This window comes from Acyrthosiphon pisum, chromosome A3 (genome assembly GCF_005508785.2).
Source record: "Acyrthosiphon pisum isolate AL4f chromosome A3, pea_aphid_22Mar2018_4r6ur, whole genome shotgun sequence".
In the NCBI taxonomy this organism is placed as follows: Eukaryota; Metazoa; Arthropoda; class Insecta; order Hemiptera; family Aphididae; genus Acyrthosiphon; species Acyrthosiphon pisum.
This window is the reverse complement of record NC_042496.1, coordinates 36,084,830-36,104,687: the sequence shown is the minus strand read 5'-3', so window position 1 is coordinate 36,104,687 and position 19,858 is coordinate 36,084,830. Positions and strand designations below refer to the sequence as shown.

The 19,858-nt window shown below is 31.4% G+C and overlaps 2 protein-coding genes across 2 annotated transcripts; both read left to right on the top strand.

The window, feature by feature from the left end:
- Window positions 1–1,286: 1,286 nt before the first annotated feature.
- LOC103307902 lies at window positions 1,287–2,748 on the top strand. Its single transcript, XM_029491491.1, has 3 exons — window positions 1,287–1,531; window positions 2,488–2,650; window positions 2,737–2,748. The coding sequence occupies exons 1-3, from the start codon at window positions 1,287–1,289 to the stop codon at window positions 2,746–2,748; spliced, it is 420 nt and encodes a 139-aa protein (XP_029347351.1).
- Window positions 2,749–17,570: 14,822 nt separating this feature from the next.
- LOC115034387 lies at window positions 17,571–19,858 on the top strand. Its single transcript, XM_029491121.1, has 2 exons — window positions 17,571–17,634; window positions 19,505–19,858. Exons 1-2 carry the CDS (start codon window positions 17,584–17,586, stop codon window positions 19,799–19,801), a joined length of 348 nt encoding a protein of 115 aa, XP_029346981.1. The 5' UTR covers window positions 17,571–17,583; the 3' UTR covers window positions 19,802–19,858.

Here is a 19,858-nt window from a genome sequence, read left to right as displayed (position 1 = left end):
TGACTTTGATCGGGCACCTATGGTTAGTATAATATATAATTCATTTTGAAAAACTAAATATAAATAAACAAATTTCGTTACTATGGTCCAAGATATTATTATTTATAGTGTTATTATGTTATTATTTAACATATTATTTCGTTTTTAAAATTTTAACGGAAAATTCGTTGTTAATTGAATAATTATAGCCAGATGCCTACCTATATAGTTGTGTATGTATAAGATATTAATGTTAAACCTAGGTACCTAATAAGTTATAAGTTTTTACTAATATCTGCAGATAATTAATATTATGACAATGAACAACGGGTATAGATTATAGACATAAGCTCAACTATAAGGAGGCTGGAGTAGTGAAGTGGCTATATGCTCTCTCAAACGTTACGCGTAGCCTCCCTCCCTCCTAAATAAGTTAATCTCTGAACTCACATGATATTAAACTAAAATTGATAATAAAAAATTTTATTTACTTGATTTTTTTTGTCATAACCTATGGTAATAATATAACTATAAAAATATAAATACAGAATTCGATCGATACAATATAATAAATTATACTCGCAAAGTGATTGTAAAATGTATGAAAGTGTATAAAAATAGAATAGGTAATATATTTTTAAAAACATTAAGAGCCGTTCTTACAATGTCCGGTAAAGTGTCGGTTAACGCTAACCGACTGATAACAGATTTTTTTACCGGCAGAATTCGGACATTGTAAGAACAGCCCTAAAACTATTAATAAAAAAAAAAAAACCGAGAGAGGTCTATACTCGTTTACTTTTCTTTTTATACTTATAGCGCGACCCTACCGGGGTGTTGGATTTTTACTAATTATAATAGTAGATACCTAACGTAATATGTAACCAAAGACAACCAGTTAAATAAATAAAAAAATATAGGTATTTTGGGATCTCAGTCAACATAACTCCGGAAACATTTTTAAATTTTTCAAAAAAATAGAATTAGATAAAAAACTGTAAATATTATAATGTAATACCTATAATAATAATATTATGTATAATTTTATATTGTAAAACTCAAATTGTGTAATTTCAGGCTAATAATCTTTGCAATTGAAGCAAATGTTAATAATAATAAAAAAAAAAAGAGTTTCCATTTCATGAAATGTATAATATTATGTTCATTTCGTGAAATTTCAAATCGATATCCATTTCGTGAAAAATATGATTACACTAAGACCCTATCTAAGTGGATGTGAATGTATATTATATATGAACGCGTATTTAAACGATAAGTTTGTTTTGTAAAACTTTGAGATTATCGAGATGCACTTAATTGCATTTACGCTGCGCATCACAATTTTCAGAGCGTTTTGGACTATGACCGTCATGTGCGCCGTCCTGTTCGCCACTTACGCAATCATCGAATCATGGAAGACGTACAACGAGAGTTCGATCGACACGGTGGTCGAGACGACTTTTTTAAGCTACGCCAAAATAGCATTTCCCATGGTGGTGATATGTGACAGTTCGAGGGTGGATTGGGAACGCGTAATGCGATTAACGCCAAGGTAATATTATCACTAATTCGTAATAAGTTAGGTTATAATTTAAAATAGTATGTATTACACGCACTATAATATTGTATTCTAGTATTCATGTTCATATCAATGAACCGTTTCCGGTGTTCAAGATAAACAATTTTTTTTCTTAAATTATCTCGTGCGCGATGAGCGTAAGATAAATGTTAATAATTAGGTAGGTACTATATATTATAATCGTATTATACCTTAAAATGACGAGAGCAAGCAGCACTATAAAACGTTGCAAGAAAAATTATACGGAATCGTGTACTTATGTACACGTGTATGTGTATTTATGTATAAATAATAGAGGACTTCTAGAGGTTGATCGATCTGTTTGAAGTTAGACGAGTTGGAATTTCTATATAATTAATCCGACCACCAAAGGAATGTATAGGTATAGTAGGTACGAACTATGGATGAAAATTACATCAAACACGTCAACGTTTGAACAAAAAATGTTTCCGGTTTTATTATCAAATTTTTATTTTGTCTGTTGTCTATTTTATCAACTAAAAAATACATTCATATTTTATACTTGCTTATTAGTTTTAATTAACTAATTAAGTGGTAGTAAACGGATTTAAGTTGGAACCGCGGATAAGACATAATTTAAATAAAAAATTGAACAATAGGTAGGTATAAATAAAAGGTTATTTCAGTTTGACATCAACTAAAAAGCAAATATTTGATTCGACATTTAATTAAAATGCTCGGTTTGTGTTCAGTTAGTTATTAAATGCAATATTTGCCACGGATTTGGCTCGATGTTAAATTGAATTTTGAGTTCGAGAGATTGATATCACACTGAATTGTTCGGTTTAAAAAGTTCGGTTCGAGATCATAATTCTAAGTTTGACCAACCTCTAATAAACAGTTATTACTATCTTTGAGATTCCAAAAATTAGCGTAATTAACCGTATGACAATATATATGTATTATAGAGACGTGCCAGGGACCGATCCAGACCTGTTGCCCGCCGTGAGGAAAGTGTTGAAAACGTTCTCGGTGATGTCATACGGAGATTTTGACGATTTCGACGAGTTATGGAATGTGACGGAACTTTCAAAGCTGAACCATCTGAACCTAACTGAACTATTATTAAAGGTTAATAACACAACGTTGCTTTATACGTTTTCTAAATTCGTTTTGTGTACTTGTGTGGTTGTTGTACATATTATTTTGATGCGTAGATAACAAAATAGTGGTAACATGTTATCTGCTTACTATAGTTAAATACATTTATCTCTGCACGACGCGGTATATAGTGTTAACTTGCATTTACATACTTATATTATTGTACTATAATATTGTGATTTCTTCTTTAGATAATATTTTACAAAATAATATCATGCTTTACCTTCTTTTCAAATTTTATAATACATATTCAAACATTTTAATCTCTAATAATAATACTATATTACTATAATAAAAACATTAAACTTGGATGTCGACATTTTAAATTTTATCATTACATTTTTACGATATTATTTGTTAGATGGATGTTTTTATAGGTACTTTTATTACATGACATATTACACAGGTGATGAGGCCGTGTAATGAAGTGTTTTGCTGTGGAGGTTGTTGGTGGAAATTCAAACAGGTAAACTGTTGCGACATATTCGAGTTGCAGCGCACCGAATTCGGCCTTTGCCATTCGTTCAATTCTGATTTCTCAGAGTACGGTAGACCGTGAGTGTCGAGATTTGTACAGTAATAATACATATTGCAAAAATATAATTTACCATTAACACATTGTTCCCAGCAGGAGAGCGGGTGAGACCTCAGGTCTTATCGGGACGTTTTGGCAAACCGAGTCCGGCGAATCCCGACCTAGGACGACAGACAATAAGGGTCAATGGTCGGGCGTCAGGTAAGACACTTCATTATAATACAGTAGAACTTCCATATAACGGTCACCGAAGGGACTGAAAATAATGACCGCTATTTAGAGGTGCCCGTCCTACAGAGGTAGAATAACACTAGGATACACTTAACGGGACCAAAAAAATTGACCATTACATAGAGGTGATTGTTAACGGAAGTTTTACTGTATTATAATATTACTAAGTAAATTGTATGATCATTTTATAATTTAAGTGATTTATTTTACTATTAAGCATTAGTATTATTACCTACTACAGTAATTTTTGCCAAAAAAATTGCATTTGAAAATGTCATTGTGTGTATAGTGTAGGTATACAATATAATAATGTACTCTAAAAGTCTCAAGTACCCACGAATAATATTTTTAAATTTGCACGAAATAACTAAAAATGTTATTCTTGGTTTTAATATGTCTATAAAAAATAACTGTGTTTAAATACTTTTTAGATTTTTTTTCTTTAAGCATTTAAGTTTGACATTTGACAACATTTGTTAACATTTCGTAAATTTAAAACAAGGCATCTCATAAAGTAGTACGCATTAATACATACTGTCACGAAACAATCTAAACTAATATAATTAGAGATGGGAGCTCAGTAAATTTGCCTGGTAAACTTTACCGGTAAGTTAAATTTATGTACATTTTACAGATAATTTTATTACCTGGTAAATATTTTTTACCGTTTTAAAATTTGAGTGACCACTCATTTCAATTGTTTTCATATGCACAACAACACTATAGTGATTTACTGACTTGCATATCTCCACAAAGCATGATATAAATATAACTAGTTATTATTTGCTTTATCTTCCAGCAAATAATAATTACTTAGACAATTTTTTAACACCATCATCTCCGGTTTACTTTAAACAATATTTTTGATTCAATATAATTAATATAAGTTGAGGGTGCTAAGTACCCCCTGGCACCCCCGTTTGTGGGCCAATGCATACTTATAATATATATAAATATAATACTTGTAGTAAGGAGTGGTACAGTTATTAAATGGTTAGCTATTAATTAAAAAAATGTTATTGAGTTTGTATTAAATTTACTAAATAAAAATATTATACAGTATTAAAAAAATTACGTAAAATTCCCATCTTTAAATATAATATTATAAACATGGTTTTTTTTATTGGTATGTTATCTTCAAATTTAGACGAAATTAGATATTTAAACGAAAAATAACAATCTTACTTATTTTGTTGTAATTTAAAATATTATTATAATTTATAATATAGACTGACTGACAGACCATCTCCGCTGAGAATTATTTGCATAAAATGATATTATTTTATTGAATTATAAAATGTAATACCATCCATTACAGTAAGCCACGTGTAACGTCCTACTGTATGTACAGTGGTATACACCTTGTTTAATTTGATTAATTTTTTTTTTTTTTTTTCTCTATTTGTTCATTGTAACGACCTCAAGGTCTTTGACAATGCTTATCACAAGTGGGTAGTAGGGAGATCATGTGATCTATTTATCTATGTATATATCACTATATGCATGATACTACCCCCCTTCTCCAAGAGGAGACATGTGGGGTCTTCACTCCCAGTGGAGTGGGACCTAGTTGGAAACCGGATGACGCAATCGGACGACAGCACGGGAAAATGGTGACTGCGTAGAATCACACACATTTTTTTTGCACTTTGCTATGAATCGAACCGATGACTGTGTGAGTCGTAAGTCAACTGTGTGACCACTGCGCCACTCCGGCCCCTAAATTAATTTTAAATGTATAAAATGGTCGGTTTTTTATTCAATTTGATTTAGCGCACAACTTGTCGCTTTAAAAACTTTTATTTATTCAATATAAGGAGCTGAACAAGCTTTTGGTAATATTCGTTGTAATAGAAATATTATGTTCGATTACTATTAACAACTATTCGATTTTCATTTAATGTTAATGTGGGTATACTGGGTGGTATTGACTGTTGTACAATAAATTGGTAGGTACCTATTTTTGATAAAGGGAACCCAAATATATATTTATAACGTTGATCAAGAAGTGTGGTTAGCGGTAATGTTTGGTTATTTAAATCTAAACATTATTTAAGAATATTTCCCTAAAATTGGACTTAATATCTTCAACAACTCGTGGATGATATCCCAACAAAAACACTCCATCAAACTCAGTGTAAAAAAACTCTAAGTAGGTACCAGCCACCTGCAGGTACTTAAAAAAACGGTTTTAAAAGTTGTGATATAATTTTATACCTAGGTATATAAGTCTTTGACCTATAGATATAAAATTTTTGTTAAAATAGTCTGCTAAATGATTAATTTAGTTTGGTGACTTAAGTTAAAAATTTAAAAATACTATAGAATAATGATTACATAATAATACGTAAAACAGTCTACTATCATTGAAATATGTAGTGTATTACTTATCAAGTGTTTTAAATTCGTCAAGCTAAGTTTAATTATTTAGCATATTATTTAAGCATAAATGATATCTATAGTTCAAAGACTTTGCTATAAAATGATATCACAATTTTTAGAGCCATTTTTTTATATAGGTTATTATTTTTTTTTTATACGTAGTTTGGAGGATTTTAATAACGCTGCAAAATATGATAAAAAGTATATAGGTAATTATCAATATTTTGTACCTATTTTGTTTGTTTCGTTTTACTTCCGTACAATTACTTCGATGGAAAATGTGAAAAAACTGTCGCTGACACAGAATGTACATATCGACAATGTTACCGGAACAAGTAGCTCCCAATGTAAACGCCAAACCGTCAATCCGGGTAAACGAGTATATTATTATTATTGCATTTGTATACAATTTAGATCACTATACATAGATGCATGCAAATTATAAAATACACAGAAATCACTATGGAATTGTGCATAATAGTTATAGTTTTGTAAGGTATTATAATATTAATAATATAATTCATAAGCGAAAATAGGTAGCCCTATATCTTTGAAGGGACTCAATAGTCCCCCGTTATTTAATTTAAAAAGAACGTATCATAAAAATACAAATTATTATTCAATATTTATTTTACAATCAGATGGAGTAAAATAAACATTCGATAATTTTACCTATTGACAAGCACATATTATGTGTGGTAAAATATTAGAATATGTGTTCTGATCATATTATTTTCTCTCACCACATTTTCTACGATAAAACAAAAAATGTGATTGCCTGTTATATTCTGTGCTGACATCGCATTTTACATCACTTAACAGAAAAACAATGTTTACATTTTTTTTTTCAATTATAGACAGAACTCAATTGAAATCCTCTTGAAATATTTACCATAAAAATAAAACTCGACATCTTGAACTTTTCCCCCTTGAGTTTCGACATAACGATAGGTTACTGTAATTAATACAGTCGGCGCTTTGCATGTTTCTTTTAAACTGTAAAAAACCGTTTGAAAATATTTATTTTTAATTTGTTTCCTTTGGAGTGTTTGTACGGAACGCTTAATTACTACAACTGTAATAAGTATACCTACTAATTATTTTTTTATAATAATATCTCCATCCAATTACCGCATTCGAACAGATATTGATGGGCGAACCCAAAGGCGCTCCACTCGGTTCGGACATGGTCGTGATGGCTGGGAACTTTGGAAACATAAATGTGTGGGGAGATCGGATATACAACACGCATAGGACCAAGAGACTGAGCCCGAAGCAGAGAAACTGTTACTTCGGGGATGAAAGCCCAACCGGGATGGGCACGAATTATTACCTGAGACGAAATTGCAGAATGGCTTGTTATATGTTCCACATGGTTAATGAATGTGGCTGTTATTTGGAGGCCATGTTCGGCCTCATGAAAAGTAAGACTCGTTGGCGCTCAACTATTTTACGACAAGTAGCTGGAAAAAATGGTAGCTTAAATAAGCAACGTTTTTTTTAAAGTGATAATAAGGGCAACTGCTCCACCTGTTAATAAGCATGACACAATATTTTTGTCCACGTATTGCGAATGACATACTAATATTATAATTAGTAGAAATTAATTAATTTAAACATTTTTTTTTTGTTTTTTTATATATATAAGAAAACGACTCGTTGCGGCCTTGTAACGCGGAGGATTTACTGTGCCTGTCCAAGAATAACCGTAAGAATAACCGTCATGTTGCGGGCTCGATGAAACCATATTCGTCATAATAATATCGTTATAGCAACTATATTATTGTGATACGGGTGTTTCAGAACATTTTAACAATTACATACCATTCGTTCAGACGTCGTTTTTCACGAAAGATAAGCCCGGATTAAAATGCGAATGCATGCCGGATTGCGTCCACCAAATGTACATACCCGAACTGACCATTGCCGAACAGACAGTTTCGTCACAGGAGTAAGTCGATATTTTATAATCGTCTGCAAATATAACCTTAATAGTTAAATCACAATTCACATTGTTGGTCGTAATATCATCGTTATTTCAGGAATTCCTCTTCTTCCATACTCATTGATTTACACTTCAAACAGAGCGCGTGCATACTGTACAGATCGGACTTGATACTCGGATGGCTCGACTTGTTGGGTACGTACCTTTTTATAATTTATAATCTTTTAATATTATAATCATTATTAGAGACGGCGCCGTAATACATTTTACACCATCACATATTGCGAAAAATTCACAATAGAATTGTATTTAAAATTTATTTTTTAGATACCCAAAATAAATAAAATGTGTGTATCAATTTATTTTATTTTACGTGATTGAATTTAAAATATAAAATTAAAAATATATTATAATATAAAAATAAAAATAAAAAGTATTTTAAAATTATTACTTGATTTTAAATATAGTTACCTACTTGGAGAAAGTATTTAAAATACGTAGGTACTGGAGTAGATACTTAAAAGTATTCCAACAATTATACACAAGCACTTAAGTACTTTACAATATTGAATGATGCACTGATATCATTTGGGAAACATAGTTTTTTAAAACGAGCACAGACATGTTTGTAATCCGTTCACAGTGTCATTTGGTGGTTGTGCTGGTCTGTTTCTTGGCGGTTCGCTGTTAAGTTTTATTGAACTGATATATTTCTTGACATGGAGGGTTTACTATCATTGGCGCCGGACGCCGCCAAAATCGGTTAAACCCAAAAGAAACAAAAAAGGAAAAGGACACAGAATCGTAACGGACACTTGGACAATGGACGATTTCGCGATCAGTAAAACGTGCATGCCATAATATCTTTCAAGTGTAATTTTAGTAGTATTAATATTTTATAAGTTATAAGGAATAGTCATCTATCTTTAGACAATAATATATATTGGTGTATTATCAGTATCTAGTTCCTACCTATTATTGTTCACTAGCTGATCCTGCGTTCTTCGTTGCCCGTAAAATATGACAACTTTAAATAAAAATATGATTGTTCAACTCCTTTTGGGTGTAACTCACTGTAAGTTCAACTCAGCCATAAGAAATCTGACTACGTTGGATCGTGGAGAACAGTATAACAAGCAGGCAATCCACCAGTGGTGGGTTGCGGACACGCCGATGAGTGGCTATAAGTGCAACTCAGCCACTTCGGTAGGCAATGTGCGAATATTTGGTTTGATTGTACCTGATCTGCCCGAATAACCAATGGAAACCAATATAGAAAACCAAAAAAAAAAATACTAATTTCTACTATTACTATAATAATCTGCAACCAATAGCAACCATTTATGAACAAATAAAATGTTTCAATTTTCACCGTGAGTTTTTAATTCATTGTTAGAGCACCCTAATTTACCTTTTTCATGACATAAGTGTAACAGACATACATACTTTCAGATTTATATATGAGTAAGGATTATGGATAGGGATTAGTGTTATATGTTTAAATATGTGTGTTTAATACGTGTATTATAATGATTTAAAGAACAAATCACAGCTACACTATTAATAATTTATGTACCTATACCTATATTTAATAGTTTTGAAACAAAATTGAAAAATACATTCATTTTATGCACTTTTCGACTACAAAGTGGGTAGGTATGTTATTTTATCTGGCTATAATATAGAGAATGTTCGGGGTCATGAAACGTCGTTAAATTTTTATAGCGATTCACTAAAAATCAGATAACTTACCTGAAATAACATTAAACCAACAAAATGTCTACCTCTGTAAGGGAGACAAAGAGATTTTTTCGATGGCCTACGTATTATAATATTATAGCTACAAAATAATAAAAAAAAAATATAGACGTATTTCGTGCTCAGTTATCCCCACATTACACAATTTAAAGATTTTGACTTAACCCGTAATATATATAAATAATATATTATTATTATATTATAATAGTGTTGACGTAGACGTAAATGAGATAGGGCTTACGAAGGTTTAGGCCTTACTGATCCATTTCGAGTACGACATAATAGACATTTGTTCCATTTATTTCCCCTGATTATCGTCTGTCAAGACAAATAGTGTACCATAGTGTCTGAATATTTTTAAAAAAAATACGTCAAGCACGCATTTGTGGGTTTGAATTCGATGAAAAATGATTCTCAGTGAAGACTTTTTCGGTAACCAAGGTACCACATAGAAATAATTTAAATAATACCTATACTTTTTTTACAATCGAAAAAAAACAATCCATACTGAAATAATTATAAATAACGTTCAGAAAACTCATAAAAACCATTATACCCAAATATACCGAGGTATTGATATAGTTGGTACCTATATAACATTATGTTAACATAATGTTATAAATTATAATAAAATACACATATGACATTTTATTCACATTGTTATTCATATTATATTGTTACAAATATAATATTATGATATTATATAGTATATACTTATCTCCGGACTGTCCTTTTAAGTAATAAATAAATATATGTTAAATAATAAAATTCGCTCGTCTACGGCGCTCACATTATGTCGTGTACAATACTATTATTATTATATAACGTTGACATGTAATAAGTAGTGGGACAGGTGACATTTTAATAATAATATTATATTATATATAAATGTAAACATAAAAACTAGGAAGAATTATTGCATTGTGAGTTCTGTGAACTAGTCCTGTAGACACGACATATTGTGATAAATGTTTTGAAAATCGTTTTGACAACAGTCTTCGCGCATACGATACATCGATTGGACAGATAATAATACACGATTAACACGATTCGAAAATAATAGCTAGTCCATAGAGTATAGATTATACTAAATTGTGTTTCACGATCAAACGATCCAGCGTGTAAGTAAAATTTTGCTAATTTTTCAAATTTAAGGTTTTTGTATTCAATGCGCGTATTTTAGGATTTCGTCCTAATATCAATTTGATTTTATATTTTGTTCCAGTGCTAAAATGTATTTATTTTTTTTAGATTAAAAAGTATTATTATTTATTTTATTTAACTTTTGATTTTATATAATCATTTTATTTTAAATATCACATTCTTAGTAGATGACGTTGTCTATAGTATTTTAAAATAATCATTTAATTTTGCGCTTCGATCTTAAAATATCATATTTTACCACGTCATGAGAACTAATTTTTTTTAGGCATAATTAGGTAATTATAGGGAATAATAATAATAATATAATGATATAATAATATATGCGAGTATACAAATTTTATTTTAATTTGCATTTAGTGCTTATTATCATCTCTGGTAGTCTGGTCTGATCATCAATTTATAGTGGAGTCTGTGTGGTGATGTCATATTCCGGGAAAACATTGTCGTCCGTATCTAGGAGAGTGGCAGACGTGAGATTTCGAAACAAATCGTCCCAGCTCGGAGGATCTGACATCGGTCGCCGTGCTAACGTGTGGAAAAAAATTTTGGATGACGTTTGTGATCAGTGTTCGCTGCACGGCCTCAACCACATCGTCGGAAAGGACAGGAGCACCGGAGAAAAGTCGGTATCCACGAGAAAACGGAAAAAATTACAATCAGTATTAATATAGACATGCTTTTATACATATTGGCTATAGCTAGGGCGCGGATTTTTATGTCCTAAAAAACAAGAGTCATCCCTCTCAAAAATACGACTTCGTGTACCAATACCATAACAAAACTTTATCAAATGGTATTGCGGACCGCGGCCCCCAAGATTTTATTAAACTTACAATAATACACAACAATTATTTAATATTTAAATACGCTATAAGTATCTGTATAGCACATTTTTCTTTAATTTCACCTCAATTTTATTACCTATCGTTAAAAATAAAAATCCCTTGTCTGTAAAATGACTCAGTTGAAAGAACTTACAGATAACTACTGTGAATATATTATAGTGTTGAATATAAAAATTCAATTAAATATTGTCCATTTATCAATTTTTTTTTGGTTACAAGACTTTGAATCTGAAAGTGTTTGCATAATGTCGCATTAATCTCAAAAGCCTACAGTTTTTATTTTTTTTATTATTACCATGTATGTTTTTATACATTGCACAATATGATGGAACAGTCAAATTTTGGTCATCAGTACTTAATTATTTACCAACTTACTACTCGAGGGGGTGGGGTATTAAAAAATACTTTTGTCAAATTTTTATAGAATACTTACCTACTTACTTTTGCTTTTAAACTTGTTCACACTTTCATCTTTGAAAAAAAAAAAATTTTTAAATGAGCATGGTTCTAAACTGTATTTTTTCTTTTGAATGTTGTACATTCAGTGGCAGCACGAAATTGTGAAGGCTTATGGAAGTATATTGTACATTTTAAATATTTTGACCACGCTTCATTGAACCAAAATTAGCAGCAGAGGACATTAATAATTATTAATTTTGGTTAAAATTTACCATGATATTCGTGTTGATATCTTACGATTATATATATATATATATTTATATTTATATACCCAGTGCCCACGCAAGCATTTCAGCCATGAAGCAATTGTTTCAAATAATCCTATATCCCATCTCCACTGCACACGTTGAATACATTTTTTTTTGAAATCATGTCCGGGCCGTGGTGTTTCAGAACGTTCTGGTCGGTAACCGTAATATGCGCTGTGCTGTTTGCCACTTACGCAATCGTCGAATCGTGGAAGTCGTACAACAAGAGTACGATTGACACGGTGGTCGAGACGACTTTTTTAAGCTACGCCGACATAGCGTTTCCGATGGTGGTGGTATGTGACAATTCAAGGGTGGACTGGCAACGGGTCACGCGGTTAACTGCACGGTAATATAAAATGTCGAATTGGGAAATAGGTATATATATTATTGTTATAGTATTTACGTTTTTTACATAAAAAAACTTCTATCAAACCTGTGTTTATTGTTGAAATATAACTAAATCCGTGTACGAGTTATAAGCTTACACTCAGTATGTACGTGTATGCCACTAAGGGGGTTGACGGACAATGGGTTGAATCGAAAAAGTTGAAAACTTTTAGTGCATTAATAGTGGACAATTTATTAACCGACACGACAGATAACTTTAAGTTAATAGAAAACCTGCAAGTTAAAAAACAATTATTATTTTGTTCTATTTTTTGTGGTTACCGTATTTTTTTTTATGAAAAAATTAATTTTCAATTAATTTTTTGTTCAATAGGACTAAAGCAGAATATTTTTCATAGTGTTTCGATGCATAAAAATCGAGCACTTTATGAGATAACTTATATAACTAAATAATTAATGCTTTGATAAGCGTAGACGTGGGGTGGAGTACCTACTACACCACAAGGTATACCTTGCAAAATGTTGGTCCACTACTATAATTATTTGGACTTTAATTAAATACTTATAACTAATATGAAATAAAAAATGTATATGTATAGTCATTTACACGGCTAAAAATAATTTTAAATTTGAATAAATAGAGTTGTCTTTTTGTATTCAGACCAGTGAGTTTCGGTCTCATGGTACCATACCCCCACCTTTTCCTAAAATGATACATGTTTAATTCCGAGTGCTTCCATAAAAAAGGTATGACCCATAGGTATGCGACCCAAACTAAATTTTTTTAGTTTATTGCACAGCCCATGTGCATCCTGGTTTTAATGAACTTCATTCCCCAGGGTGCACCACGAGGTGGTAAACTGGATTATACCCCAAACATTTGTTTTCATGATTTTTATTTTTTAAATGTTATATTTTTTTCAATTACTTTTGTTAGTATTTTGTTACTTTAAAATTTGAATAGGTAGGTACATATTATTTTATATATTGGTTCTTACATTACATCGTTAAGAAATATATTACTTTTTTGTGTATCAAATTTTCTGATATTGTCCTATTTACAGATCTAAAGTGTTTAGGTATTCGATAAGAAGATTTAATTGAAATTGTGTATCAATAAATAATAATAATTATTTGCACTGGTACTAATTACTTTAGAAAAGATATCAAATTTAAAATTAATAGGTTTAAACATCTTGACACAAGTACACAACTAGACAGAACAGAACTGCTGTACCGTAAAATGCGTATTGTGTGATGTGCATACCCGTTTGGCCGAATTCAGTTACGGTCTGTAAATACGCGTCCGGGTGAGGTGAATTAAATTACGAATACGATTGTACGGATGCAATCAAGCTCTACCAAAAATACTAGTTGTAATTGTTCTGACGCAAATGAGCAATTAAAAGGTACAATTTTGAAAACCAGACATACCTACTTCTGTGACGCCTGTTGCACTGATAACTGATAAGAAACGTATTTTGATTATTTGGCAGTAGGTATATACTATATTCTAATTTCCAATACACTTCCTAATAAAATATTTATTTGTCAAGTAAACATTCATATAGTAAAGTGTTGGATAAGTATACAATGTGTAATCTATTAACTCAGGACGTGTTTTGAATTTGGACGTTTATGGAACAACTTATATAAATAAATATATGGTCGTAATTTGTTTTTCGAGTTAATTGGTAACAGACAGCCGTATAATATTCAAAAATAAAATTCAATACATCTATGATTAAACTCTCCCACCTCCCCCCTAAGCCCTAAGTAATACTTAATACAATATTATATTTCAGGCAAAACAATAGTACTATTAATAATATAGCTACTACTATTCACTGAAAATGACAAGCTATAATAAAGTTCATTGCAGTTGGAATATTAGCATCATTTATAACCATTATATAGGTGATGGTGTGACACGGTTATCTGCATAAAGCATAAAACATTATACTAATCATTACCGTGTGATAATAAATCTTGGTAACACGCTTAACCATAGTATAGGATGTTCCATAAAGAATGTACTGTAGGTTTCAAAACGGTATATTTAATAAAGTATTACACTGCACAATTGAAGTAGTTGCCAATCAAAACTATAAGTAATAAAGTTTTTTTCAAATTTTATTTTTCACGAAGGTTCGATATGGTTATGATTTTTTAGCAAGGTGGAAAAATAGAGATTCACAGATAGATCACGATAAATCACTGTTATGATTGTTGAAATCCAGACATTCTTTATGAAACACAATGATTATTATATCCAATAATAATAATTATAATTCTTATGGTAATAACGATAGTTATTATTTTCGTTGTTTAAACTTTATTTATTACTATAGATGACTAAATAAAATATATCATATATGATTACGTATAGAGACGTGCCGGACATCGATCCGGGCTTATTGCCCGTCGTGAGGAAATTGTTGAAAACGTTCTCCGTGTTATCGTATGGAGCGTTTGATGAGTTTGAGGAGCTGAAGAACGTAACGGAACTATCCAAGCTCGTCCAGCTAAACCTCACCGAACTTCTAGTGAAGGTTTGTTTTTCTAGACGTTATAGTACATTACCTAATAATTTATTTAACAAATATGACGACACTGATAAGTTAAACGGTTAATCTCAGATTTCGTAGACCCTCGGGAGGTATAGGAATACTATAACAACATATTATTATAACTAATATGTCTAGGAACATTTAAAAAAATCTCTATAACATCCTTGATCGTGGACGTTAAAATATATAATATTCTTTGATATTTTAATCAATATGTATATTATCTATTGATATTTAAGCATGGATATACGTGTATATACGCGTAGTCGACCAACACAATGGAAATCATGTCCTCATAAAATTGTTTAATGCTATTTGTACAAAATGTATTACATAACATATATTAATTTGTGAACAGGTGATGAGGCCGTGTGACGAAGTGTTTTCCAACGGTGGCTGCTGGTGGAACTTCAAACAGGTAAACTGTTGTGACATATTCGAGTTGCAACGAACCGAATTCGGTTTGTGTCATTCGTTCAATTCCGATTTTTCCGAGTACAGTAGAGCGTGAGTATCGATAATCGATATGGTATCATATCTACATTATTATAAAATACTAGCTGATCTCGTGTACTTTGTTTCCCGTTAAAAATTGCAACTCTTAAAAAAATATATGATTGTTCGACTCCTTTTAGGTGTAACTTACTGCACTATAAGTGCAACTCAGCCACCCCGGTAGGCAATCCGGCTAAGAACAAAATGCAACACATCCACCTTGGTAGGCAATGTTCAAAAATTTGATTTAATGCATGCTTGTACCTGTTCTGCCCAAATAACCAATGGCAACCAATAATAAATAAATACTAATTTCTACTATTTATTTGTCCTATAGAAAAAATGTTCACCGTAAATCTCAAAATCTCCGTTTGAGCACCTCCCCGGGTTGGACTAGGAGGGTGAAAAATACTTTACAACTTATTCTCATACCTACCTAATATAAAAAAAAAATATCTTTAAAATCGGTAGAGCTGTTTCGGAGGAGTTCGACACTAATATCGTGACACGAGATTTTTATATATTAGATTATAATATTATTATTTTTATGTGTCATTGTAATATCCGATATCGAAATGATTCGCAGGCGACTCGGCGCGGACGCTGGTCTTATTGGTTCGTTTTGGCGAACAGAGTCCGGAGACCTCAGACCAAGGAGAACGGGTGACAATGGTCAGTGGTCAGGAGTCAGGTATAAAATAAGAATAATGGTCTTAATAGTACCAAGTTATCACTTCAAAAACATGTTTAATTATTTTCATTGCAAATATATTCTACTCGATAATTATTTTCAGTGGCCACATCCCCCTCTACCATTGCCTGTATTATATATAAATTATTAAAAACTATTTTGCTTGTATTATTGGTGTTAAGTTTTATTTTCGAAAAATAAAATATTATCAATATTTTGTGGTATCAATATCAATCTTGATAAGCACCTTAGTGCATAGTAGCTGACACGTGGTTGAAAAGGAGAATATAGTCTTTGATCGTACATCTACTTAAAATTTATTTCAAGACAACTATGACTGAACACTGAAGAATCATTGAACGGATTTACTTAAGCTAGTGTGAACAAAGTTTGATTAGACTATGAAGTCATTGAAAAATATGTTTTCATTTTATAAAACAATCTCTACCTGAGAAGAATGCAAATAATGTCCAAAGGAACTGGAAAAAATAAAAATATTTTTCTGGTATACATAATAATATTATGTAGGTATATACAATTTATATAAGTACCTACTTGTAAAATTTACAAAAGTGTTGGTTATTTGACATATGTAACATATTATGTTCAACTGTTAGAAGAGGATAAAAGATACGAAGTCAGAAGATAAGGATATGATGTGACGTTGTTTTATTTTTTTTATGTGTTATATTTGGGGCCGGAGTGGCGCAGTGGTCACGCAGTTGACTACGACTCACATAGTCATCGGTTCGATTCATAGCAAAGTGCAAAAAAATGTGTGTGATTCTACGCAGTCACCATTTTCCCGTGCTGTCATCCGATTGCGTCATCCGGTTTCCAACTAGGTCCCACTCCACTGGGAGTGAAGAACGCACATGTCTCCTCTTGGAGAAGGGGGGTAGTATCATGCATATAGTGATATATACATAGATAAATAGATCACATGATCTCCCTACTACCCACTTGTGATAAGCATTGTCAAAGACCTTGAGGTCGTTTCAATGAACAAATATAGAAAAAAAAAAAAAAATGTGTTATATTTAAATGTATGGCAGTATGCATATTTTAAAATGTTATAAAAATATACCTATATTGTATAGGCAATAGTAAAAATTATGTAATTATTTTTTTTTGGACCCACCACATTTCTGGCCACTGATTGTCGCCAATGTTGTATCTTGTGTGCCTCAACTTATTTAAACCACTGTTACAGGATGTACGTAACTACGATGAACCCGGAACAAGTCGCTCCTGGAGTAGCTGCCAAACAATCGACAAGGGTACTAAAATTTAAAAATATTTTCGCCGCCTTTATAGTCATATTATACCATGTTATCATTTATAACCTACAAGCCACCCATAGTTAAAATTAAAAAAAAAAATGTTATTCAAATAGATAGTTATATGAAACAAATATTTTTGATATTTGTTGATTATCTTGACGATTTGAGAAGTAAATACCTTTTGCGAGTAATTCCTATAAACTTCAATTATTTTAAGCGTAACCGGTGTCATGACATTATGGGGCTAACAGGGCTATATTATAATAATGTAATAATATTGTGTTGAATGGCTACTACAGCTAATATAATATATTATATTCAATTATATGCACGTTATTTGGAGTATCGCTCGGGGACTACATTGGCTGCATTATTATACTTGGACCATTATATTGGCTTGAATTAATTTTATGCTAGCACCAGAACAGACAAAATTAAAGTGATTCATATGATAAAATAAACAGTTATCATTTTACGAAGTATGAAGTACTGAATATTGATAGGTAATTTTAAAATTGTACATTTTTTGTGGGTATAATCTAAATAAATACAACAAGAAAAATCCCTAACGACTAGGTAGTCTTTTAGTAAATTTATTTTGGATCACATATCAACATCGAAATGTCGGCCTTACGTTTCACCGTCTTAATTCAATGACTGAATTCAATTCGAACGATTAGCATTTAAGTTTTTAATATGTTTATACTAAAGATAATTTGTCCTTAAATTGGGCACATACTACTAGCCTCCTATGTATGAATCCTGAACAGTATTTTTCTCAGGGCAGGGTTGTTAGCCGTGCGCCCCAACCCCAACCTATTAAGGTCACATTAAGGCTACTGCAATACGGAAGTTTACCAATTGCGCTCTAAACATTTTAGGGTCGATATACCAATTGCGCTTTATAAATTTTAGGGTCAATAGAAAAATTACGCTCAAAACATTTTACAATACCTAAGGAAAAGTTATAAGTTAGTTATACATTTTTTATGCGAGTATTAATACATAATATAATATAAATAAATAAACATTTTTTTCTTCACATTTAACAAGTTACTTTTTGATCGTCAATTATATAAAATGAATAATAATGATAACTTGTTTTCGTCTATCACTCAAATGCATATTTCCGTGATCAAATGTCCGTAATAATAATGTTTTATAAAATTCCCGATACCGTTAAAAAATATATTATAACCAGTCACTCCAACCAATTGATCAATAAATACGTTTTTAATTTTCAAGCATTTTAGCGTGTTTATGTTGATGTTGATGGAATCATATCAAAAAACAATATTTCTAAATTTAAAGATAGCCACCAGGCGGCAAATTTGAATACAAGAGCAATTGGTATATTTACCGTAAAATATAAGAGGTGAAATTGGTATACTGATTACTGACCCTAAAATATAAGCTGCGCAATTGGTATATTGACCCTAAAATACAAATTTTGTTTTGGCGCAATTGATCCATGCCCTGCAATACGCTGTAGTACATTGGGCGACGGGGACACTACTTTTCCAACATCATAATTATATTATACCTACTACTAAATGTATTTTTATTTTTATTTTTTATTAATTGACCCGTGGCAACATAGACTATATTGGGTGGTTGTTCTTTATTTTTCAGTAGGTTTAATTTTAAAATCACTGAAAAAACAGGCCCATATCTTCCAAATCCTTTACTGCGGACCTATTATTTATCCTTAGTACACAAAGTTAAATAACTCGAAAATTGTTAGTTTGAATTTTGATTTTAATACATTAAAATGTTCAGAAAAATAATCCACTAAATAATTTACACCAAAAATGGGGGGCTTAAAACGGAAGTTTGTATGATAAACTCATTATATTATTATTTTTAGATAATGATTGGCGAACCCAGAGGCGCTCCGCTCGGATCGGATATGGTCGTGACAGGGGGCAGCATTGGCATTATTCACGTGTGGGGAGATAGGATATACAACACAAACAGGACCAGGAGACTGAACCCGAAACAGCGAAGGTGTCTTTTTTCCGACGAGAGTACCACTGGAATGGGCACAAAATACTACCTGCGGAGAAATTGCAAGGCAGCATGTTACATGAATCACATGGTCCATCACTGCGGCTGTTATTTGGAGTTCATGTTCGGCCTCATGCATCGTAAGTACCGTCGTTAAAAAAAATTTCACACGAAAATAATAAGTACCAAACGTCCAAACTTATATTTGTCGTAA

Excerpts from the sequence above, each read along its gene's own strand:
- LOC103307902 (XM_029491491.1), top strand. The coding sequence starts at position 1,287 with ATGCACTTAATTGCATTTACGCTGCGCATCACAATTTTCAGAGCGTTT. Across the intron at positions 1,532-2,487 it reads GTAATGCGATTAACGCCAAG|AGACGTGCCAGGGACCGATC; the intron begins GTAATATTATCA and ends TATGTATTATAG.
- LOC115034387 (XM_029491121.1), top strand. The coding sequence starts at position 17,584 with ATGAACCCGGAACAAGTCGCTCCTGGAGTAGCTGCCAAACAATCGACA. Across the intron at positions 17,635-19,504 it reads CTGCCAAACAATCGACAAGG|ATAATGATTGGCGAACCCAG; the intron begins GTACTAAAATTT and ends TATTATTTTTAG.